The 26,278-nt window shown below is 45.3% G+C and overlaps 1 protein-coding gene across 1 annotated transcript; it reads right to left on the bottom strand.

The window, feature by feature from the left end:
- Positions 1-196: 196 nt before the first annotated feature.
- LOC113614218 (intersectin-1-like) lies at positions 197-26,278 on the bottom strand. The gene is made up of 7 exons (XM_027095936.1): positions 26,163-26,278; positions 18,635-18,818; positions 16,539-16,637; positions 6,193-6,360; positions 1,808-2,020; positions 669-790; positions 197-218 (listed from the first exon to the last, which is right to left on the bottom strand). Exons 1-7 carry the CDS (start codon positions 26,183-26,185, stop codon positions 197-199), a joined length of 831 nt encoding a protein of 276 aa, XP_026951737.1. The 5' UTR covers positions 26,186-26,278.

The following is a 26,278-nucleotide window of genomic DNA, read 5'->3' on the forward strand; positions in this document are numbered from 1 at the left end:
ACTTTCTGTGAAAGAGCACACACACGCTGGGGAAAGCATCTTGGCTTTCCCCAACATCTTGGCGTGATGTTTTCGCCTTCCTTTTCCTGAGAAGCATATGCATGACGACTTTAGCCAATTTCCTGCTTTTTGGCACAAATGCTCTTGGAATGCTGTAGGTCGTATGTCAAGTTCACCCTTCAGAAAATAATCTGTTTCATTTGGCTCCGGGGCAGAACCTTGAAGAAGAGATTAAAGCAAAAATGCCCACAGTTCTAGGATCCAGAACGTCTGTCCAGGGGAGCCAGCTGAGGAGGGGGTCAGGATTAGGTGGTCCTATCCATCCCCAAATCACTTTCCTACTGGTTTCTGCCACCTGGGAAACCTTGGGAAATGAGATGCTCCATTTATCTCAAACTCTGAAAATTGCTTTTTAAAACATTCTCAAGCAAAATTCATTTCAATGTCTTTTACTTTGCAAAATTCATGCCATGGGTCAAACTTCCGAGAGGCTCTAGAAAAACGTATTAAGACCGCTCCACCCTCATGCCCCCACCCCACCTCCAGCCAGAGGGGGTGGCATTGCAACTGAAGGAACGTTGGGACCTGCTGATTAATTAAATGTCCCACATCTGTCCTACACCTGGTGGGACCTGGGCGCCCAGTGCCAGTGAGGAGGCAGGTCTTACCTTTCGTTTATGCTTTCTGCTCGGAGGGTGTAGACTCGGTCAATGTGGGAAATGTGGAAGATGGGTTCATCCCCGGAAGGGTCAGTGGGCAATTTTACTAGAACCTCATTTAGGAAAATAGGCTGAAAAATAATGCACAGCCATTACAAAACCAGACTGGGGGCCGTGTATTGCAATAAACTATGAGTACGTGTGTGTGCTTACGTGCACGTGTTCTAATAAACTAGACTGAGGGTGAAGGGTGTGTGTGTGTGTGTGTGTGTGTGTGTGTGTGTGTGTCTGCGGCGGGGGTGGGAGGATGTTTCAGTAAACTATACCAGAATAATGATTTTGTGTTCATATTAACTTTCAGATACTGCAAATTATAAATATGGATTTCCCCCCTCCGTTTTGCAGGTATTTTTAAAGTCCTCCAGAATAAGAATGGATGGGTCTGTTTTTCTCATAGTATATCCTAATCAGCAGTTTCCATCAACTCTACCTCCAAGCAATTCTCTCCAAGTTGTTCATACAAAGCTGCTAGTGGCAATCTACATAAGTACATTGTGCTTTTTCCCAAAACAAAGCTAACGGCTGCTTCAGAGAAAATTCTTCTGTGAAAATACCCACACAGAGACAAGTTCAGAAAAACAATATCCCATGACACAAAGACACACAAACACAGCCATGCACGTAGAAGCAGACCAAATAAACAGCTTAGGAAAATTCTCTACACGTTGACTATTTAGACTGGCTTTTGCTGGAAAAAGGTGAGGGGCACAGATGTTCCAAACAATCTGGAGAAGTTGGGAGGGAGATCTGGGAATGTTCGGGAAGTGGGTGCTTGAGTTCTAGTCTCGAACTTTCCCACACCTGCCACACTAGACCGGGAACCCCACCAGGGCAAGGCATACCTTCAACACATTTGGGGGACCCACAGTAGCCACTTGACAGCTAATAGATGTTTTGTCAATTGATTTGAGCGTCGTTCCTTTTCTGATACTGCTGGACCCGTGATGCTGTGGTCACCCTAAATCCTGTCTCAGCCCCTGCACTTCCTGTATGCCACAGCCCCCAAACCCTGCTGAAATGCTCCTTTTGGAAACTTCCTCCTCCCCCCAAACATCAACCCTGATAGTGCACTCTAGAATCAAACTTACGGTTTTGTACATTTTATACTGCAGGTTTGATTTGGGGCTGAAGACTTTGTCGGTGCCCGAAGAGCCCAGGGGCTTTATGATCTGGGTCAGCAGGAGGAAGTCGTTGAAGAGGAAGCCATACAGCTCCTTGTTGCTCTTGGCCTTGTAGAGTTTCCCACTGTGAAGAAACTTGCGTGGCCCCAAGCAATTGGTCACTGAATTGAACACAAGTTGCTGAGAAAGGAAAACAAAACCCAAAGAAGACACGATGAAGTGAGGTCATTTTTTTTGTTTGTTTTGTTCTGTTTTGTTTTTCTGCATCTGAAAGCATGGGTTCCATCAGAGTCTGAGGCCTGTAACTTAGGCTCGAATCAAGGACTGCTTTGAAAACTTCAGGCAGGGACTTTTGGAGCCAAGAAGTCAAAGTCGTGGTTCTGGAGGTTCCACGTGTCAAGATGAACGTTGGCTATAATTCCAAATGCTTTCCCTTGAGGTCTGCTCAGTGTCTCAGGGCGACTGGTGCTTTTCTCCCTTGTGTTTATTTGGGAAACTGGGCAGCAGGAAGAAAACACTCAGCCCTCTCCCTCCTTGATGGGTATGTGCTGTGTGCAGGCTAGTCCGCCGGAGGTGGCGTGAACCAGCTCCAGTGATGGCCCTGCACAGGCTCAGACAGTCCTACGTGGTTCTGGAAAGCAGCAGCGACTCTCTCTGTACAGTTCTACAGGACAAATGCTACTTTCCCAGGCGCAGCTTGAGTCCAGGCCCCTACCACATGGGTGGACTACAAAACTCAGTGGTGCTGACAGATGCCTCGAAGCCAAGCAGAACAGACACTGTTGGTGCCCATTAAATCTCACCCAATTCACTGGTCCTGAAAATGTGAAGGGGACAGGCAGCTCTCTTCCTTCCACTCCCCAAAACTTGGAGACAGATCTAAGTGTGGAAACGCAGCTCTGTCATCCCCCTGGGCTCCATCATCTCATGCTCTATCATCCCCCCACCTCCGGGCTCTATCATCTACTGTGAGCAGGTTCTAAAGGGGCAGGGGGAGACTGTAGAAGATATGACCCCACTAAGGCCACCCTTTCGGATAGCAGGGGAGAGATTGAGGGAGGGGAAGGCCACAGCTGTGCCCAGGAAGTGATACGATCCAGGCAGGAGTCAGAACTTCGGGTCTCCACCTGCCCACACTTGGGTCCCAGGGGTATCCTCTATCCAGCAGTCTTCAAGGCTGAGGCTCTCTCCAGAGCTATGAACCCTACAGACCTCCCTGAGAAGAGTATTAATGAAGAGGTGACAGTTCACAACACACATTCCCCAAGAGATGCTGCTGGCTACCTGTCTGCCTCCAGTGTGGGAGAAAGAATCAGTGGGGCCTCTATGACCAGAGACCTATAGGCAGCAAGGAAGAGTGACCAGTCCACTCTGTTCTCAGGTACAAGGAGGGACGAGGGCCTCTAACCTCCCACTGAGGTTCTGAGGGAGCCCCAAAGACTGAAGGTGACACCACAAAGAGAGCCTTCAAAGGATGTCAATCTAGCCCTTTTTACTCACCAAGAGAGAGTTCAAGCCACTTGGGGGCAATGAATCTGGCAATTCACTTCGATGACATAGAGTTGATGTGGTTTATTCACACTCAAAGGTTAGAGCCTCCAACTGGCCAGGCTAACACTGAACATATGTGAATTGGGAACAGACCTGATAGTTCTTGATCTTAAGACAAGAATGCCAAAGACGGCATTTATTTGAAACTTAATCACCGGTGTGTGTCCAGATCTGGGCCAGGAAACAGAAGCCAACACGCCCCCTCCCCACGATTGTGAACCCTGACTGTACAGACAAAACAGACCATACAGAAAGCTAGTGTACAACAGCCAGGAAGGATCGATCACTAAAGAAGGACAACAGTCTATTTCAAAGAGGGTATATACATCCCAAAAAAGCAAATGACAAGAGTTTATTTTATTCTTAATGTTTTGAGGGGTTTTTTATTGCTGTGCCATGTGGCATGCAGGATCTTAGTCCTCTGAGCCCATGCCCCTGCAGTGGAAGTGTGGAGTCCTAACCACTGGACCACCAGGGAATTCCCTATTCTTAATGTTCTAAGATGAAGACACAGGCCTCACTGAGTCCCGTGACTGCAGCCCTGAGACTCAGGGAAGGACCCCTTTAAAAGTGCACAGTGAGGGGAATTCCCCAGCAGTCCATTGGTTAGGACTCTGTACTTTCACTGCTGGGGCTGGGTTCGATCCCTGGTCAGGGAACTAAGATCTTGCAAGCCACGCAGTGTGGCAAAAAGAAAGGAAGGAAGGAAGGAAGGAAGGAAGGGAGGGAGGGAGGGAGGGAGGAAGGAAGGAAGGAAGGAAGGAAGGAAGGAAGGAAAGAAGGGAGGAAGGAAGAAAAAAGATAGGGAACATTGAAAAAAAAAAAGAAAAAGTGCACAGTTGCACTTCAGCCTGGCAGATTCAGGAGCTGTTCATGTCCAGTGTCTTCAGGATCAAGTTAATGCTCCTTGGAATGATACACAGCCCTTCCTTGCCCTGGTTTCAACTTGCCTTAAAGCTTATCACCTGTCACCCTACATTGCTCACCGAAGTCCTGCACAGGCTGTGCCCTCCACTGAAATGCCCTCCCCCTGGATTCTCTCCTGGAGAGGTATCTTCATCCTTCAACACCCAGCCAAGTGTCACCTTCTCCAACATGTCCCTGAATCCCTCCATGACGGTTCCTTCCTCCATGAGTGTCCAACAGCACTTGGCACCTAGATCTGCCTCATGATGTCTCACACTGTGTGGTAAATATTGGTTTGATCCCTCTACTTGGTCCAGGACTGTAGGCTTCTTGAGATGGCGTAGGTCACATCTTATTGATTTCCATGTTCTCAGTGTTTAGTACTGAGCAAGGCACATGGGCAGTAAATGTTTATTGAATGAATGAATGAATAAGTAAGCCAGCCAACCAGTGAATGCCCCTGGATTGCTTATCAACACAGTTCCAAAATGGGAACCCACATCCATCACCTTGGTTTCCACATGGCTGCTTCCATAACTTTGGTTATCCCACACCTTCACAGAAGGGGGACAGGAGGCAGGGCAGAGAGGAAGCAGTGGTGTAACTTCCTCAGGTAGTGAATGCCTTTGAAGCTTGTAAGAAGGAAGGAGCCACAGGAAGAGTGGGTGAGGGAGACAGTCTGCCTGGGCATTTTGGTAAACCCTAGTCAATGGTGTGTGTGCATGAATGTGTGTATGTATGTGTGTATCTGTGTGTGTGTACAGAGGCAAAGAGAAAGAGAGTGAGAACAGGCAGAAAGAATGAATGAGACTAAAGTAAAGATAAGGGACAAGAAGAGAATCAAATACTACAGGAGAGACTCTGTTTCTGGTAGTATGGTGGACTAGAGACTCTGACTCACCCAGTGAAAAATTTCAAAACCGAATAAAATATAGAACTGTAGTTTTTAAATGCAAGTGAGGTGGTAAAAATTAAAAATGAAAATAAGAAATTTGCAGAGGCCAAAAACAGCATGAAAATGTGAACCCTGGAAGATAAACAAGTCCCTAAGCTGGCTTTAGCCCTGAGAGTCTTTCTTAAATCTGGTGACCTTAAGCTTCCATTTTAAAGGCTATGGAGGGTGCAAGAGACAGGAGATATATCCAGGGCCCACATGAGATAACAGGAGATCCCAAAACGCTGGACTCCAAAGGAAGAATGACAAGTAAACTCAGCACAGAAGGGATGACCAAGAAAGCTTGCTTGTTTTTGAACTTGGTGTAAGTGGAGGAAAAAAAAAATGTCCCTGAGAATGTGTAACCACAATGCAGTTCTCATTTAAGTTTACAACCACAATTCACACACTAGTGTGATCTGAAAACCCCTCTATATCTAATTTAGGGTGATCCTGGTAGCTAGCAACCCTTGCAGGAGGAATACAACTTCAGACCTCAAAGATCCCACAGATAAAGTTCCAAGGAATGTTGAGCTCACAATCAAAAATCAAAGTACATACAGAGAAACAGACATGTGTGGTGAGAGCTAGCAGAAGCAACAGACAAAACAGTGAAACTCATAACCTGAGTTAATGGAATGATCAGATCTGAAATATACAAGAATAGATTTTAAATGTGTTAGGAAACAAATGAGAAGCATGGTCATTTGTGAAAGGACCAAGACAAGAAAGAAACCAGCAGATTAGAGAAAATAACTAGAATGCTGGAAAGGGTAAAAGAAAATAATTGAAATTTTAAAAACTCAGTAGATGGATTAAACAGCAGATTAGAAGCAGCTGGAGAGAGAATTAGCAAACTGGAGGCCAATAGGGAGGACATTCATGTTTTTTTTCTCGTCCTCCTTCAGGCCAGCTTCCAAGGCTCAGTGGGGGAGACCCAGGTCACACCCTAAGGCGCTACCTCAGACAGGCCTTCACACTGCACATGGGCCTGGATCCACTCCAGCCGGTCCGAGTTCTCCTTCTCCCGCACCCCTTCGTTCACCTGGGAGCACAGCTCCTCTGCCTTCTCCAGGGCGTGCTTCAAATGGCTGTGGTCTGGGTGGTTTTCAGGAGTGTTTTCCAGTATCTATATTGGAGAACAGAAGACAACATCCTTAGGCAGTGTGGGTGAGCCTGTGGTTCACTGTCCTGGAGGGCCAGACCCAACAGAGGCAGGGCATAGCACAGACCTTTCCTGAACAGTGCCCATAAGAGCAACTGAAGCTCTAAGCACGCACCTTGGCAATGACATGGAGAGAGATGACCACTCTTTGTTGGCAGGGGACCCTTGGGGGGGCAGGGGCTGCCACATTATCTATACTTGGGGTATGAGGAGGGCAGTGGCTACAGCAAGGGCAATATCGCACCACATGTGGCTTTCTCCCTGGAGAATGGCTCTTTCCTGGGTCCATGCACAGCTGTAGGCATCTATGGACCCATGGAACTACATGCTAATGGGTGCATCTGAGCAAAGGCATTTTTCTGGATAAATTATTCCAAGCCAGTGGTTAAAAGTGCCAGCTCTAGAGCAAGACCTCCTGGGTTAAAATCCCTGCCCTGCCACTGACCAGCTATGATATGGGTCAGTCACATAAATATTCTGAGCCTCATTTTCCTAATATGAAAAATGGGGAAACTAATAGCACCTCCTTCATAAGGTTGTTTGGAGGACTAAATGGCTTGATACAAGTAAAGCACTTTGCAAAGTACCTGGCCCTTTGAAGGTGCTCAGTAAGTGACAGCAGTTACCATCAGATTCTCAAAGGACTTTGAGGACATTGAGAACAGTCATACTGAGGAAAGACACTAAGAATGAAGAAAGGTCCTAACCCATCTTTGCAATGTAGTAGGATTATGTGGAGGGTGTACCTGCCCAGGTCTTGTCCATATACAAATAAGTCAAGTGGGTTTTACCCTGAATAATATCTCATCCCTAGGGTATACTTTGGTTTAAAGTCCTAAGGAGGCACCCAGTTTGAGGAAAACACCCAATCTGGGTCCTGTGTGTCCACCAATCATCTCCAAACAACAACCCCAGTCCCGGGTGGATCTTGGGTGTACATAGAGTCCCTCTGAAAAGTCCTGATGCCTCAACTCTGACCATAACAGAATCCCCAGGGGTGGGACTCAAGCATCGGAATTTTCTAGAGCTCCCTGTGTGAGTCTAACGTACAGCCAAGACTGAGGACAACTGCTCTCGACAGGAAGCCCACATAGCTGAATTGTGTGAATTCTTTTTTTGTTTGTTTTTTGTTTTTCAAAATGAAAATAGGTTTATGTTTTTTCTCATTGTAAAATTATTATTGTATAAAATTTAGAAAGTTATAAAAAAAACCACCCATAATTGCACCATCAGGAAATAACCTCTGCCTATCTATTCATTAATACACTCTGCATAGATATAAATACATATAGTTTAAAAAAAATAAACATTGGATCATGCTACCATACTACACTGTACCATTTTGTACTTGCTTCTTTCCCATTTCATGTCAGTTATAGCACAGCATTTAGTGTCCACTTTATATGGACCTAGATCATCATTTTATTATTTTTTAATTGAAGTATATAGAGCATCATTTTTAAAGATTCTATAATATGTCATTGTAAGGATGAACCACAATGCATTTAAGCAGCTTCCTTCCCATAAAACTTAATGTTTCCAATTTTTCAATATTTCTCTGATTATTTCTTTAGAATAAATTCCTAGAGATGGTAGTGCTGAGCCAAAGAGAGCGTGGAGTTTGATGTATACATCACCCTCCAAAAGGCTGAACCAGTCTACCTTCCACAAGCAAACTTGCCAACACTGAGGACTCACAATCTTCTCAATATATGCCTACCTGGCAAGCCAAAAGCAAGTATTTTCTTGTTTGCTTATGCATTTCTTTTATTACCAGAGAATTTGAATTTTGTGTACACTTAGGACATAAGTACACTAAATGATAAAGCTAACATTTATATACAGCTTAGTAGGAGCCAGACATACATATATTCACTCAGTTGATTTCTCACAACCCTATGCAGTAGGTACTATTAGCATATCTATTTTACATATAAGGGAACTGAGGCCCAGAGAAGTTAAGTAACTTGCCCAAGGGCACACAGGAGTGGTACCAAGATTCAAACACAAGCAGCCTGGTGCCTGACATCATTTTCTGTAATTATTTTTTTTAACATCTTTATTGAAGTATAATTGCTTTACAATGTTGTGTTAGCTTCTGCTGTATAACAAAGTGAAGCAGCTATACATATACATATATCCCCAAATCTCCTCTCTCTTGCATCTCCCTCTCACCCTTCCTATCCCACCTTCTAGGTGGACACAAAACACCAAGCTGATATCCCTGTGCTATGCTGCTGCTTCCCACTAGCTATCTATTTTACATTTGGTAGTGTATATATGTCCATGCCACTCTCTCACTTCGTCCCAGCTTACCCTTCCCACTCCCTGCATCCTCAGGTCCATTCTCGACATCTGTGTATCAATTTACATTCCCACCAACAGTGTAAGAGGGTTCCCTTTTCTCCATGCCCTCTCCAGCATTTATTTTTTGTAGATTTTTTGATGATAGCCATTCTGACCGGTGTGAGGTGATACCACATTGTAGTTTTGATTTGCATTTCTCTAATGATTAGTGATGTTGAGCAGCTTTCCATGTGCTTCTTGGCCATGTGTATGTCTTCTTTGGAGACATGTCTATTTAGGTCTTCTGCCCATTTTTGGATTTGGTTGACTGTTTTTTAATATTGAGCTGCATTAGTTATTTATATATTTTGGACATTAATCCTTTGTCTGTTGATTCATTTGCAAATAACTACTCCCATTCTGAGGGTTGTCTTTTCGTCTTATTTATGGTTTCCTTTGCTGTGCAAAAGCTTTGACGTTTCATTAGGTCCCATTTGTTTATTTTTGTCTTTATTTCCATTACTCTAGGAGGTGGATCAAAAAAGATCTTGCTGTGATTTATGTCAAAGAGTTTTCTTCCTATGTTTTCCTCTAAGAGTTTTATAGTGTCTGGTCTTACATTTAGGTCTTTAATCCATTTTGAGTTTATTTTTGTGTATGGTGTTAGGGCGTGTTCTGAATTCATTCTTTTACATGTAGCTATCCATTTTCCCAGCACCACTTATTGAAGAGACTGTCTTTTCTCCATTGTATATCCTTGCCTCCTTTGTCATAGATTAGCTGACCATAGGTGCATGGGTTTATCTCTGGGCTTTCTATCTTGTTCCATTGATCTATATTTCTGTTTTTGTGCCAGTACCCTATTGTGTTGATTACTGTAGCTTTGTAGTATAGTCTAAAGTCATGGAGTCTGATTCCTCCAGCTCCACTTTTTTCCCCTCAAGGCTGCTTTGGCTATTTGGGGTCTGTTGTGTCTCCATACAAATTTTAAGATTTTTTGTTCTAGTTCTGTAAAAAATGCCAATGGTAATTTGATAGGGATTGCACTGAATCTGTAGATTTCTTTGGGTAGTATAGTCATTTTCACAATGTTGATTCTTCCTATCCAAGAACATGGTATATCTCTCCATCTGTTGGTATCATCTTTAATTTCTTTCATCAGTGTCTTACAGTTTTCTTCATACAGGTCTTTTGTCTCCCTAGGTAGGTTTATTCCTAGGTATTTTATTCTTTTTGTTGCGATGGTAAATGAGAGTGTTTCCTTAATTTCTATTTCAGAGTTTTCATCATTAGTGTATAGGAATGCAAGAGATTTCTGTGCATTAATTTTGTATCCTGCTACTTTACCAAATTCATTGATTAGCTCTAGTTATTTTCTGATAGCTTCTTTAGGATTCTGTATGTATAGTATCATGTCATCTGCAAACAGTGACAGTTATATTTTTTCTTTTCCAATTTGGATTCCTTTTATTTCTTTTTTTTTTTTTCTCTGATTGCTGTGGCTAAAACTTCCAAAACTATGTTGAATAAAAGTGGCGAGAGTGGGCAACCTTGTCTTGTTCCTGATCTTACTGGAAATGGTTTCAGTTTTTCACTACTGAGAACAATGTTGGCTGTGGGTTTGTCATATATGGTCTTTATTATGTTGAGATAAGTTCCCTCTATGCCTACTTCCTGGAGGGTTTTTATCATAAATGGGTGTTGAATTTTGTCAAAAGCTTTTTCTGTATCTATTGAAATGACCATGTGGTTTTTCTCCTTCAGTTTGTTAATATTGTGTATCACATTGATTGATTTGTATATATTGAAGAACCCTTGCATTCCTGGGATAAACCACACTTGATCATGGTGTATGATCCTTTTAATGTGCTGTTGGAATCTGTTTGCTAGTATTTTGTTGAGGATTTTTGCATCTATGTTCATCAGTGTTATTGGCCTGTAGTTTTCTTTTTTTGTGACATCTTTGTCTGGTTTTGCTATCAGAGGGATGGTGGCCTCGTAGAATGAGTTTGGGAGTATTTCTCCCTCTGCTATATTTTGGAAGAGTTTGAGAAGGATAGGTGCTAGCTCTTCTCTAAATGTTTGATAGGATTCACCTGTGAAGCCATCTGACTGGGCTTTTGTTGGAAGATTTTTAATCACAGTCTCAATTTCAGTGCTTGTGATTGGTCTGTTTATATTTTCTATTTCTTCCTGGTTCAGTCTCAGACGGTAGAATTTTCTAAGAGTTTTACCATTTCTTCCAGGTTGTCCATTTTATTGGCATATAATTGCTTGTAGTAATCTCTCATGATCCTTTGTATTTCTGCAGGGTCAGTTGTTACTTCTCCTTTTTCATTTCTAAGTCTATTGATTTGTCTTCTCCCTTTTTTTCTTGTTAAGTCTGGCTAATGGTTTATCAATTTTGTTTATCTTCTCAAAGAACTAGCTTTTAGTTTTATTGATCTTTTCTATTGTTTCCTTCATTTCTTTTTCATTTATTTCTTATCTGATTTTTATGATTTCTTTCCTTCTGCTAACTTTGGGGTTTTTTGTTCTTCTTTCTCTAACTGCTTTAGGTGTAAGGTTAGGTTGTTTATTTGAGATTTTTCTTGTTTCTTGAGGTAGGATTGTATTGCTGTAAACTTCCCTCTTAGGACTGCTTTTGCTGCATCCCATAGGTTTTGGGTCATCATGTTTTCATTGTCATTTGTTTCTAGGTATTTTTTGATTTTTTTCTTTAATTTCTTCAGTGATCTCTTGGTTATTTAGTAGTGTATTGTTTCGCCTCCATGTGTTTGTGTTTTTTACGGTTTTTTTCCCTGTAATTCATTTCTAATCTCATAGAGCTGTGGTCGGAAAAGATACTTGATACATTTCAATTTTCTTCAATTTACTGAGGCTTGATTTGTGACCCAAGACGTGATCTATCCTGGAGAATGTTCCATGATCCCTTGAGCAGAAACTGTATTCTGTTGTTCTTGGATGGAATGTCCTATAAATATCAATTAAGTCCATCTTGTTTGATGTATCATTTAAAGCTTGTGTTTCCTTATTTATTTTCATTTTGGATGATCTGTTCACTGGTGAAGGTGAGGTGTCAAAGTTCCCTACTATAATTGTGTTACTGTTGATTTCCCGTTTTATGGTTGTTAGCATTTGCCTTATGTATTGAGGTGCTCCTATGTTGGGTGCATAAATATTTACAATTGTTATATTTTCTTCTTGGATTGATCTCTTGATCATTATGTAGTGTCCTTTTTTGTCTCTTGTAATAGTCTTTATTTTAAAGTCTATTTTATCTGATATGAGAATTGCTACCACAGCTTTCTTTTGATTTCCATTTGCATGGAATATCTTTTCCATCCCCTCACTTTCTGTCTGTATGTGTCCCTACAGACTTCCATCTGAAGTGGGTGTCTTGTAGACAGCATATATACGGGTCTTGTTTTTGTATCCATTCACCCAGTCTATGTCAGTGGGTCTCTTGTAGACAGCACATATACGGGTCTTGTTTTTGTATATATTCACCCAGTCTATGTCTTTTGGTTGGAGCATCTAATCCATTTACATTTAAGGTAGTTATCGATATGTATGTTCCTATTACGATTTTCTTAATTGTTTTGGGTTTGTTATTGTAGGTCTTTTCCTTCTCTTGAAGTTCCTGCTTAGAGAAGTTTAGCATTTGTTGTAAAGCTGGTTTGGTGGTGCTGAATTCTCTTAGTTTTTGCTAGTCTGTAAAGGTTTTAACTTCTCTGTTGAATCTGAATGAGATCCTTGCTGGTAGAGTAATCTTGGTTGTAGGTTCTTCCCTGTCATCACTTTAAATATGTCCTGCCACTCCCTTCTGGCTTGCATAATTTCTACTGAAAGATCAGCTGTTAACCTTATGGGGATTCCCTTGTATGTTATTTGTTGGTTTTCCCTTGCTGCTTTTAATATTTTTTCTTTGTATTTAATTTTTGATAGTTTGATTAATATGTGTCTTGGCGTGTTTCTCCTTGGATTTATCCTGTATGGGATTCTCTGTGCTTCCTGGACTTGATTAACTATTTCCTTTCCCATATTAGGGAAGTTTACAGTTATAAGCTCTTTAAATTTTTTCTCAGTCCCTTTCTTTTTCTCTTCTTCTTCTGGGACCCCTATAATTCAAATGTTGGTGCATTTAATGTTGTCCCAGAGGTCTCTGAGACTGTCCTCAATTCTTTTCATTCTTTCTTCTTTATTCTGCTCTGTGGTAGTTACTTCCACTATTTTATCTTCCAGATCACTTATCCGTTCTTCTGCCTCAGTTATTCTGCTATTGATTCCTTCTATATAAATTTTAATTTCATTTATTGTGTTGTTCATCATTGTTTGTTTGCTCTTTAGTTCTTCTAGGTCTTTGTTAAACGTTTCTTGTATTTTCTCCATTCTATCTTCAAGATTTTGGATCATCTTTACCATCATTACTCTGAATTCTTTTTCAGGTAGACTGCCTATTTCCTCTTCATTTGTTTGGTCTGGTGGGTTTTTACTTTGCTCCTTCATCTGCTGTGTGTTTCTCTGCATCCTCATTTTGCTTAACTTACTGTGTTTGGGGTCTCCTTTTCCCAGGCTGCAGGTTCATAGTTCCCATTGTGTTTGGTGTCTGCCCCAGTGGCTAAGGTTGGTTCAGTGGGTTGTGTAGGCTTCCTGGTGGAGGGGACTGGTGCCTGTGTTCTGGTGGATGAGGCTGGATCTTGTCTTTCTGGTGAGCAGGACCACATCCAGTGGGTGTTTTGGGGTGTCTGTAGCCTTCTTATGATTTTAGGCAGCTCTCTGCTAATGGGTGGGGTTGTGTTCCTGTCTTGCTAGTTGTTTGGCATAGAGTGTCAAGCACTGTAGCTTGCTGGTTGTTGAGTGGAGCTGGGTGTTGGCGTTGAGATGGAGATCTGTGGGAGAGCTTTCGCCATTTGATATTATGTGGGTCCGAGAGGTCTCTGGTGAACCAGTGTCCTGAACTCAGCTCTCCCATCTCAGAGGCTCAGGCCTGACACCCAGACGGAGCACCTAGACCCTGTCAGCCCCACGGCTTTTTTTCTTTTCCTCTGTGCTCAGTCTAGTTCCACTTGCTCATAGAGGGCCACGTTCAGAGGCCTCCCCCCTGCACTTCAGACCAGACTTTCTCATGAGAAATGGTGACAGTGACACCTCAGCTCGAGGGCAATAGTTGTGACTCTTCTTCTCTGTCCAGTTTCATGTGCTTATAGGGGGTCGTGTGCAGAGGCTTTGTGTCTAACGCGTCAGATCACAGATTCCACGGCAGACTTCTGCACGACACCTCATTGAAGATGACAGCATGTTCTTTACCGCTATTCTACACTCCTCTCAGAAATGTCTAGTTGTATATTTTACCTATTTTTCTATTAGGGTATTTGTCTTTTTCATTCTGAGTTATAAGAGTGCTTGAGATGACAGATAGATAGATAGATAGATAGATAGATAGATAGATAGATAGATAGATAATCCATGTGTATTTCAGTATCTTCTTATATACAGTTAAAATCTGTTTACTCAGCTTATATCTGTCATTTGTCTTTTAATGTTCATTATATTTTGTTACACAACATTTTTTAAGAAAAACGTTTATTCAAATAATATTAACACATTCTTGATATGCAAGAGTCAAACAACACGGAAGTATAGATAACAACTGTGCTCTATCCCCTTTGCTCTCCTGCCTCAGAGGTAACTGTACCCAGGCTTAAGGGCATCCCTTTATTTCCCTTCAGATGCTCCACATACATTTAACAGTCACACAGAGTTTTTCCTCAGTTTTGCAAAATGGACCATATTGTAGGATTGCTTGTGAAAGGTTGTTTTGGGGTTTTGTTTGTTTGGTTGGTTTGTTTTGTTTTAACTTAACAGCATTTTCTAGATATCATTCCAGCTAATATAAAAAAGTCTCTTTCATAGTATAGACTCACCACTTTATTTAACTACTCTCCTTAATGAACCTCTAGGTTTCTCCCAGAGGAAAAAAAATTTTTTTCAAGTTGCTACAACTCTAAATTTTTTAAAGTTCTGTCTTTGGTGCCATGCTAAGAATTTCTCCACCTCAGTATTATAAAGAATATTTAATCTTAGTATTTTTACAGTTTTCCATATGTATGTTATAACTGGCCAACTTTAAAAATTCTCTTCTTAGGTTTGCTAGTTTTCAGTTCGTTCTTTTGGGTTCTCTAGGGTAACAATCATGTTTCTGCAAAGAATGATAATTTGATTTTTCTTTTTTGATATTTATGTCTCTCAGTCCTTTTCTTGTTTTTGTTTTTCTCCCCATTAGCTAGATCTAGAACACCTATTTTATTTTTTTTAATATTTATTTTATTTATTTGGCTGCTCCAGGTCTTAGTTGCAGCATGCAGGATCTTTGCTGCAGCATGTGGGCTCTAGTTGCCTGACCAGGGATCAAACCTGGGCCCCTTGCACTGGGAGTGTGGAGTCTTAGCCACTGGACCACCAGGGAAGCCCTTAGAACTTAAAAAGCTTGTTTCCAACTTCATTCCCAACTAAATATTGGGGGAAGTAAAGAAAGGTGTTGAGTTAGTTTAACAGTAACTGTCAAGTTGGAGAAAAGGAAACAGTAGATTGAAAGCTTCTTTCAAAACTAATTCTTTAGGGCTTCTGTGGTGGCGCAGTGGTTGAGAGTCCGCCTGCCGATGCAGGGGACACGGGTTCGTGCCCTGGTCCGGGAAGATCCCACATGCCGCGGAGCGGCTGGGCCCGTGAGCCAGGGCTGCTGAGCCTGCGCGTCCGGAGCCTGTGCTCCGCAATGGGAGAGGCCACAACAGTGAGACGCCCGCATACCGCAAAAAAACAGAACTAAACAAACAAACAAAAACTAATTCTTTAACTTAACCAATGTGGCCACAGTGTATTTTGTGGGGTCAAACTGGGCTTGGACTGAGGAACTGGCGTATATGAGAGGGAAATTTGCTACATATAAGGGGATTCAGCAAATAAGTAAATCTATTGAGGATAATGAGAGCCAGGCTTCTCATGGAGAAGAGAGTTATATACAGAGAAAGGGGAAAGGCTAGAATAAATTCCATGATACTAGATTAGAACAGGAAGTACTGGTGTAAACTCATGGGTTTTAATACATATTATAATATATATAAATCTTGAAATAAATATGTTTGCACACTTATGTTATGTAAATATGTGGGTATGAATATATACACATATATATATTGCCTGGCTTGGCCACTGAGAGACTCAAAAGGCAACAACACCTCAGTATCAGTGAGCACACCAGTGTCTAGATCTGGGTTTCTAAATTCTCCATTGAAAGGAACCAGATCTAAAACTTCTCTCCAGGAGCTTTCCTCCCTGTGGTTATAGAGTCACAGGCTCAGAGGATGTCTAAGTCTGCTCACTCACTTTACAGATGGGCATGTTGAAACCCTAATTTTTCTATTCTTTTCTTTTGGTATTGGCTTTCTTAAAATGACAGGAGAAAAACAATCATCTAATATCAACATAGAGTATCTCACAATGGCTTTCTGAAGATGAGTGGTGGAAACTATATTTCTTTCTCTCTTTCTTACTAGGAAAACCAAGGCCTAAACACACTCTGCCTGTATTAGGAAAAGAACTGAGCTCTCATGTTCCGACTTAGAAGGTGGAGGCCACTTGGTTGCACAGCTGAAGGCTGTGTATTATTAGCTCTTTTCATGATAAGCCAGCTTTTCTTTCTGAGTTACCAAGTAGATGCCTCCTGCAGCCTGTTGGTATAAGATTTCTACACAATAGATACCAGGTGCGTTGGCTGGCTAACCTGCCCATGGCCCCAGATTCCTGACCTGCTGGGAAAGCATTCCTCTACTTGAAAAGGCAAGACAGCTACTTACATTTTTAATGATCAGTGGGTATCTCGTTACCCGTTGCATAGGCTTCAGTATAAAACTAGAGAGTGGCATTCCCTTACAGCGAGGGTCCATGGCCAGTCTCTGCAATAAGAGATTTTTTTAAATGTACTTAAGAAGTTTGCAAAATCTGGTCAGTGACATCAACATCGATGTTATTCAGGACTCCCCACCCATCACATTGTCTCATTTAGTTGAATGACAGCTGAGGAACCGGAGCTGGAAGAGCCGGGCTGGTTATCCCCAAGCCAGGAGGAGGCACGTTCCAGATGGAGAGTGGGAATCTACCTTGGATGTGACTCAGCTGCAGGGTTGACCCCTGCTCCCCAGATCCAGTGGACCTTCCATGGGACATGCGGTTCCTTACTTCCAGAGATGAGATTCTGGCTTTACAGAGAATATTTCCTCTGGATACCTACCAAAACTTTATAACATTCCCAGGAGCAAGGAGAGTCACAAGACTATAGGGTCAGAACAAAAATCCCCCTTAAGTCCCAGAGATGCTGGAAGCGCCTGGCCGGATCTCACTATCTGTTTTGGGTGAAGCCTGCACTCGCCGGTGGGAGCCCCAGAAGGGTAGGGTTGGTGAAGCCGAGACATGAGGGTCAGGCCCCCAGTCCCAGGGGCTGTGGTTATCTCCACTCTGGACTCCCTGCCTCTCCTTCCACCACTTTTGTCAACTTGACTGGAGGACAAGAGTTCTTTTACCTCCAAAAGGTGACCCTGTCTACAAGTCACAGGGGTTATATGGTGACAGCTCTCAAAGGTTTAATGTCTTAGGAACAGGTTTAATGCCATGACCTGGACCCCAAGCCCTGGGACCTGTCAGTGCCTGAACCTGCTCCATCCGTGGACACCATTATTCCAGGAACACTTTGCAGCAGGCAAAGGCATGTCAAAGTCCCACAGGAATAAGGCAGGGAGAGGGGATGAGGGGAGGGGTGAGAAGGGGAGGGGCAACAAGGCCCCTCCTGGGCTGGTGTCAGCATTTTCCTCAAGTTCAAGTACATCCAGTGATGAACTCATCCTGCCTGCACCCAGGGAGGTTGCGGCCCTTGGCTGGAACCCCAGGTGGCCCATGGCACCTGGCAGCCCAGTATCTGCTCTCCAGTCTCCAGCCCACCCTAGGCCTACTTCATAGCAGTGTTTCTTCCCTTAGATGCCCCACTCATTGGGTAGAAAATCAGAGCATTTAATATTGAGAAATAGGGTGAAAAAGAAAGAACAAGAACATCTGATGCTACGGCTGAGAAGAGATGGCATTTTCCCCTCCCAGTGATGACTCCACAAACTTGGTTACTCAGGGGAGTGGGAAAGGCCTGCCCCCAAAATGCAGGAGGTACAAAGATAAGCCTGTCATTAGTATGATTATTTTGCTGTCTGTTCATCAAAATGTGCCTGTTTAGCAGACGTTATTTTATTCTCTTTTTTCTTCCCCTCTGGGAGAGGTTGGGGCTGATTGCATGGGCTGGCCTGGCCAGCAGGGACCCACCCCAGCGAAGGGCAGTAGACCCAAAGCCTGGGGTCTCCAGCAGCATGGGGCCCACTTCCCCACAATGTCCCTTGGTGGGCACATGGCTCTCCAGACCCTTGTTATCCTCCAAGGCAGAGGTCCTGGCATCCCACATTCACCCCCATGGGCTTCTTAGAGCTTGAGCCCATCAAAAAGAACCAATTGGGAAAAAAACAAAGGGTCCATTGGGATTGCTGGCCATTCCCTTTGCAGGTGAAGGGCAGAGAGCAGCAAAGAACTGAGGATGCTCAGATTAAACAGAATAGGAAACCTGAGACCCACCAGCCCTCCTAGGCCTAAAATTGAGATGGAGGATTTAAACGTGTATTCAAATAACACCACTCACACCTAGCCAAGGCAGAGCTTCTAGGCCAGCACTGGTCCCTCCTCTCCAAGCCCACCCCCTTGGTCCCAGCCAGTCGCCAGCAAGAGGCAGCCCCTACTGTTCAGCCGGGACCTCACCCTTGTTGGCCTTCTGTAAATGTGTGAATCAGCCCCTCACATGCCCAGCTGCTGGAAGACGGCCACTCGGCGGGGGCAGAGACTCAGCTCAGCCTGGGCTCCTTACTTTGACAAACTCCTTGAAGTCGGGGGCCTCATCTGTCTTCTGCTGGATCAAGGCAGCCCCGTTGAGCTGGCAGCTGCAGAAGCGGATGTAGGGTTGCATGTGTGGCAGCTGGGCAGTCAGGATGTCCCCGATCATCTTCACAGGCATCTTCTCCCCAGACATCTTCTTGCGAACTCTCAGCGCTCTGCACAGAAACACGAGAAGTGAGCGCCCTCTTCACGCTCTCTGACGTGTACACAGCACACTTCTAGGTGGTACAGAAATGGGATGTGTGTGAGGGGCACAAACCCAGGGCCACTAAAGCATCTATGTGGCAGACAAGGAACAGGAAAAGAAATGAGTCTAGTGCTACAAAGAGGTATCACTGGGGCATTTTTCTTTGACATGAAGTCTGTTTGCTGGCTCTTAGGAAGAAAAACTTAAAATAAAAAAACACAACTTTGCTGAACAAGTCAGCATAAAAGACAATTTTTTCTTGTGGAAATATATGGAATCCTGTTTTTGAATAACTCAGACAGGATCCCTGGGTGGATGTCTCACTTTATGGTTGATCTGTCCAGGCTGGTATGGCCCCAACACTGAACCTGTTTCCGGGGCCAGTGCTACCCAAGGGAAGCTGCTGTTGCCAGGGGCCATGGAGGCTCAATTTCAGACCAAACAAAACATAATCAAGATGGTAAATCAACTGCCACAGAAAAACAATCCCATTATGTTCACGAAAGCCAGGTATAAATGATTGTCTGAACAATCTGTGCCATTCTCTGGTTCACTGCTCCATCGCTGTGGCTAATTTGAAGTTGACTGGATTAAGAGGAGTTCTGAAGAGAGAAGCCTATTCATATGATAATGGGTCATAGACTCAAACAATTTATATCCTGGAAGCTGAGAAGGGACTAGAGGGACTGGAAAGTGTTTGTTCAGGAGTCCAGCTGCATCTGAGTGTTCAAGACCATAACAATCAGGACTGTGCATCCCACCCTTCTAACTCGTATGTCAACTCCTAACCCAGCATCTATAAGAAGGGCATGGCACCAAGCTTTTATGCAGCAAGGATAGCAATGTACTATAAGGGCAGGACCTCGACATATGAGGCCATGGGTGTGTTCTGCCTACCCTGGTGATTATGGATGATGGACGGCTGGATGGCTGGATGCCTGGATGGATGGATGGATGGATGGATGGATGGATGGATGGAAGGAACAGAATGGTATGATATGGGATTTTTACATAAGGCTGGGAGGATGTTACTATGAATTCCTCTGGCTGCTTTCAAGGTCATGGGTAGGGCTATATAATTCTAAGAAGGCTCTGCAATCTTTGTATTAAAAACTTCAGATCACTTTATTTTCTTTCTCCTACATTTTTGGTTAAAGAAAAAAAAAATCTTTGGACTGGGAAACAAGCCAAGGAGAAAAACTTTAGGGACAGTGCGTTATGTGGTCCAAACAATGAGCCACTCCCCCTCAAGCAGGTGCCCTTGTGGAGAGAGATGCTGGTCTGCGCTGGCTGCCTGGGGTGTGAGGAATGGCAGGTTGGTACCCTCAGGATGGCCAGGTGGCCACTGCTCATTGGAGGGTTGGTGTGGAATATCTCCCAGTGTGTAGAAATTTACTCAAGGGTTATGTCACTACCAATTCTGGGGGATGAGAGTGCTGAATAACGATGTTACAAACTTGCTATGGACGGAAATGGGAAGAAATTCCATCATTCCATGATTTTCCAATGAGGAGCAACACAATCTTTCTGCAAGGGAATAAGAGTAAGTTCACCTGCTCCCCTCCTTTTATTTATTTTTTTTAATGATGGGGAGAGAAGAAAAAGGGAAAAGAAAAAAGATCACACGCAGATCATCCCTGTCTTGAGGAAGTTAAGCCAGTTCCTGGGTTCTGGAGGCCCACGCTTGGAGACCTGAGTTGTTCACCTGCGAGACAGACCTAAAATCAGGCCCCTGCTATGGACCAGGCACCTGTTAGGTTGAACTGTGAGTCAACTTCTGGGATGTTCTACCGTACAGGCAAGGCTTCTGAGGACTGAGTTTGAGTGGGTTGAAACAGGGCACATCACCAGGCTCAGGGATCACATGAGTCCATTGCTGCAGCCTCAGCCCCGCCCTTGGGTGAGCTGATCTGTAATCTCATATAGAGGTCTATGGAGTCAAGGTCAGCTAATGAACACATCAGAGAGCCTGACATTTGCTGACCGAATGAGTAGCCCTCTGAAGTTCGCAGATCAAGGGGATGGTCAAGAGAGCTGGCCTTTATGAACGTGGCCTATGTGTCACCTATATGACTTATTATCCCTATTGACAGTTGGGGAAACCGAGGCATGCAGAAATCGAGTGACTTGACCAGAGTCACACAGCTCATGGGTGGCAGGAAGCCCTGGTCTCCAGAGCCCACAGTCTGCAAGAACCGCATGTGAGAACAAGCACCGTGCCCAGCCCCGCCTCCCCTCAAGCTGCTCGGGGCTCCTGGCCTGTCCTCACTCCAGAAGCAGCTCCTGCCATCCCACCAAGGGGGGCTTCCATGGCCCCTCTGCTCTTCCCTTCCCTTCTGTCCTTCCTCTTCATTTCCTCAAGCCTCTCCCTCCTTTCCTCTCACCCTGCCCACTCCCACCCAAAGCCCCTTCTTTCCTTCTCCCCACCCTGTCTTTACCCCACAAGGTATCTTTTTCACTTTTTAGTTTTCTTTGTTTTTCTGCCTAAAATAAAATCATGGCTATTCTTCTTAAGTTAAAAAGAACACTGAATACTTAATATTTAAGAAAAACATTTTTTGGGGGGGGGAGAAGCTCTTTCATTTATTTATTTTTCAAGCAAGGAGGCAGGAAAGGATCTTGATTAAAAAAACAGCTGCAGTACCTGGTTCTACACACCCTATCTCACTTCTGCGTCCCTACTGCTATCACTTCTAACAGCCACCCCTAGGGGCCTGCGCCTAGCTCTTAACTTTAAAATGTTCTAGATTCTTCTCCCCTACTCTGCTCATTGAAGGCAAACTTCTCAGCTCTCTGCTCACAGGTGAGACAGTCAACCATCCATTTTAACCCCCAACCAGAGGCGGCATTAGTAGGAAGTCTGTGTGCCCCAGGTAGATCCCTTTTATGATCATTTTATTTGTTTCTTATTTATCTGTTTGATAAATCCTACGTCCCCCCTCTAAGTACAAGGAGTCGCTGGCCCTTGTATCAGGAGTGAGAGATACGTGGCTGCCCACTGCAGCCTTCCAGGGAGAGCTGCCTTAAGTTCTCTTCATCTTCTTCCATCCTGCCAGGAGTCCTAAATCTTCCCATCATTGGGATTAGTCCTTTGCACAAAGAAATTAAGTCTATGCAGCAAAATTGTATAATCTACAATATGGGCGCTCACCATAAAATTCTTTCAATTTTTTCTGGTATGTTTGAAAATGTTCATAATAAGATCTTGAAAAGGAAAAAAAAAAAAGAAAAGAAAGGAAGAAAGAAATCAGGTCCCTGGAAAACTCCTGCTAAATACAAGTATTTTATCTGGAAAATGAAAAGATCAGCCCAACTAACCAATCAGGTCATCAGAGGAAGGCGCAGAGCGTACCTGTGATGGGAGAGGGGGTGTCTGTGCCCGCTGGTGCCATGATTGCCAGCTGTACACCTGATCTCCTTGCTCCCTGGGATAACCTTGCATGCTAGACAGGGCAGGCGCCCTGACTGCAATTTTACAAGCTCTAAAACAAAGGGGTGGGGAGTTATCTGCCCGAGGTAACTGCCCAAAACGAGTTAGAAGGCGCTGGAGCCCAGATGAAAACTTGAGACGTCTGCCTCCTGGTCTCACCTTCTTTCCATCGAGGGCAGGACAGGGTGGAACCCCTAGTGGGACCCTGGGCGTTGTCCACTGAGCAGCCCGGGGCACCCTGATCGGCTTCTGTGTGACTTTGGACAAGTCACTCAACCTCTCTGAGCCTCGTTTCCACGGTTGCAAGAGCGTTCTCAATTCCTACCTCCGGGGCTGTGGAGCCCATCAGCGCTAATGGGAGGAAGGAACACGCAGGCCTGGCCCTGACAGAGCTCAGGAAAGGGGCTTCTGCTTTCCTGACAGGAGCAGGACGGAGGGTTAAAAGTACAGAGACAACAGAAAGGCATGGGGAGCGCCGATGCTGGGAGGGTTGGGGAGGGGTGTCACTCGGGAACATCAGACACATTTCCTGCCTCCCCACCCCCATGCAGCCGCCCAAGGAAAGAGGTGTTAACTTGTAGGTATATGTTCAACAGAAAACCTCTTCATCTATTTCAAAACAACCTGTCTCCAACACTTGAGGTTTAGTACTTGTAGGTTCAGGGGTTAACTAGCCCACCTGCCCCAAGTGACAAGGCAGCCTCTCTCCAAGGCAAGAGTGGGTGCTCAGCCCACCCTGGGGCCCAAGCCCAGCACTTACGAGGGACCAGGCAATCGCTGTCTAAATGCTCCCTAAGGAGAACCGTACGTGGTAGATACTATTATCACCCCCATTTTACAGATGAGGACACTGAGGCCCAGGGAGCATAGGCGACTTGCTCAAAGCAGGTAGGCAACAGCAGGGTGTGAGCCCAAGAGTCTGACCCAGACCTACGCTAGAAACCTCTACAATATGCTTCTCAAGGGGGGTAATGGAAATACTTTCTCCAAGCCACCCCCATGCCGTCATCTTTGATTAACGTCTTCTAGAACATAGAGACAGAAGACGTTATAGTTTTTCTTCACATCCACCTCTCTGTCCATCCCTTCATCGACTCCCAAACACACTCAGGAAAGTGGGGACCTGAAATCCCTTTATAAAATCCCAGGGACCACATTCAGGGAATAGCTGCTTCCCGATTATATGAACCTAGAGAGCTGGAATGGACACCAGTTCCCAGGGCCTGTGCTTCCTCCTGGCCCCCAGGATCACCACAGACTTCATCTGTTTTCTAGCAAATGATGTTATACCGAGGGCCTGGTGGACACAGATTTGGAAGTTCTTTTAAGAACTGGAAAGGACTTTTGTGATGATGTAATCCAATCCCTTCCTTTTACCGGTGGGGAAACTGAGGAAGGGCAGCAAGTTGGGCTCCAAACCCAGGTCTCCAGACTCCTGGCCCAGTGTTTCTCCCTGGCCCTGCAGCTGCCTCTGAGAATTAAAACAGGAATAAATAAAATAGCAACCGCTCCAGGCCAGCTCCTCAGAGGCCTATGCTGAGAACTGCCGCTGACCGTGGCCATGCGCGGTCCCACCGTTTCCCATCTTCAGGAGCCAAGAGAGTCTCAAGAGACCAACATTCCCCCAATGGAACCAGGGTCTGAGGCATGGGGGGCTGCCCCCCGCCTGGATGGAGCTGGCCAGCGATTAGGAGCCAGAATTGGCCCAGCTCTGTTCATTCTAGAACCACGGTAAAAGCAGGAACCGGGATGCCTGAGCAATCCGTTCTCCCCAGTGAAAAATTGGGGGTGTGTTTCCAGAAAGCACCAGGGCAAGAAAGAGCGATGGTTCTCGTGAGTGGAAATGAGGAAGAGAGGCAGAAAGAAACACAGGGCGGCATGCACGGAGGGGACACACGGACGAAGCCGCGTGGCAGGGCCGGTGCGCGAGGGCTAAGGCGGGCTGGGGTAGAGAAGAGGCTTACTTCAGCAGTTTGATATTACACATAATCAGGTCCTTCCAGTTAACAAAAATCATAGCACCCTCTTTCTCTGTCAGCAGCTCAGACTCCATCAGGGGTTTCTGAAAGATCTACAGATGCAGAAAACGAAGCAGTACAGAAAGCAAACAGTTAGCTTAAAACTCAAACGCACGCACACACCGGCCTGTTCAGAGCCACGGGAAGGACCGAGGCATCTGCAGCTTTGGCTGGGAGGCCCAGAAGCTGCAGAGTTTCTGAAGCAGGTGGCCCTCCCTCTGCCGGGGTCTATGGGGGCTGGTGGGTTCCCATCAGGCCCACACTGTTTTACAAGGAGGCCCACTAAACCCTGGAGGACAGGCCTTAACTCCGCCAGGACTCAGCAGGGGGTCTGGACAAAGGCTCTCAAGCCCTCACCTGCCACGGTGGGGAATTGGGCACAGGGGGGAAGTGGAGGGCCGAGAGATGCATGGGGTGGGGGGCACTCCCGCATTCCTGCTCCCAGCATCGGCTGCACAGACAAGCCTCAGGAAGCCCAGGGGAGCAGCCCTGGCAGCCGGGCCCCCAACCAGCAGCCTGGGAACAGGATGGACTCCTCTGCTCTGCCCGCAGCCTGGGCTGGGCCTGGGACGGAGCCAGTGAGTGAAGGCCTGGTACCAGGTGGGCGCTGCCCCCCTCCGGGGCTCCAGGAAATTGAGGAGCGTCACCAAGTTCCGCGTGGGTGGGCAACTCACAGCAGACCACAGGTCTTGACTGAGCCCCACGTGGTGAGCCCCTGCCTAGAAAGAGGTCATAGCTGCCATTGCAGGCAGGCCACTCGCTGGAAGGTACCTTAGGGACCGGGGCAGGCTGAGGCTGATCCCTGGGAGCCCAGAGCACTTCATGAGTCTTTAAGCCGATGTTGAACCTGGCATATACCAGGCCACTGCACAACGTACCGTATCTAAGAGGGTGACATTCACAGCCTAGACATCCAAGACTGTATATTTAGTGACAGTCACATGTCTTGAGAAAGGGACACCTCTTCATACCGATGCTCCCTAAGCATGAATGATGGCCTTGGGGGCCATCAACTCATCCTGCATCCTGTACTCATCAACACTGGGTAACCGAGCAATGCCTTTCGGGGTCGTTAAGACTATCAGAGGAGATGGTTTCACAATAGTTGGGGTACAGGGGTTCCCAAATGATGATGGTACTTTTCAAACTGTAGGGTGATCCCGACGTCCAGCTCTGCAAACCCCTGTCTCCTAATATGGCAACCTCCCATGAGTATGGACCAAAGGCTTCCTGAAAAGCAGAACTTCCCAACTCTGCACCTCCCCATCCTCTGGACTAGGCAGACAAGGCCCTTCAACAGCTCCCTGGGAGGAGAGCCAAAATGAGACATCGTCCAGGACGGGGGAGGGAGGGTACGCACGGGGTGCCGGGAGGAAACATCTTCATTCTCTGCAACAGATTTTTCTGGTGGGTAATACGTAGCATGAGGAATAACCAAGATATCAGCAGATGACTGCCATCTTTCAGATGTCACTGCTGAGGGCCAGGGAGATGATGCTCTATGGCATCAATTAGCTGGTGGCTGAGCTGCAAGTTCTCTGAGCCGAGCTCAGACTCCCACCTCACAGCCCGTGTGTCCCCGCTCATGCACTCCTCACAGGCTCATCTATCCCTGGCTTGAAGGGTCTCTGCCCCTCTGTGGGTAGGACTCACAGATGAGAATTGAGTCCGTGGCCGCGGATGAGAATTAAGCATCTTCTCTTGGGTAAGACTCTCCTCTGTGATGTACCGTCCTGATGCTCCCGTACCTCAGAAAGCTTCTCACACTGGGAATCAGGACCCAGCCCTCCTTGACAGAGTCGCTGCCTTCCCCACCCTCTGCCAGTGCCCCCCACCCTGCCCCAGCACCCCCAGCTGCCCTTACCTCCGTGACCAGCTGCAGGTCATTCACATAGTTCTCCTCCGTGACAATGAGCTCGTGGATGTAGCCCTGTCGCTTTCTCTCAGTTGGGGTCAACATATCCAAGAGGTGTAAGTCTG

Source organism: Aethalodelphis obliquidens, unplaced genomic scaffold (genome assembly GCF_003676395.1).
Source record: "Aethalodelphis obliquidens isolate GAN/ISIS:26980383/991018 unplaced genomic scaffold, ASM367639v1 scaffold1, whole genome shotgun sequence".
Lineage (NCBI taxonomy): Eukaryota > Metazoa > Chordata > Mammalia > Artiodactyla > Delphinidae > Aethalodelphis > Aethalodelphis obliquidens.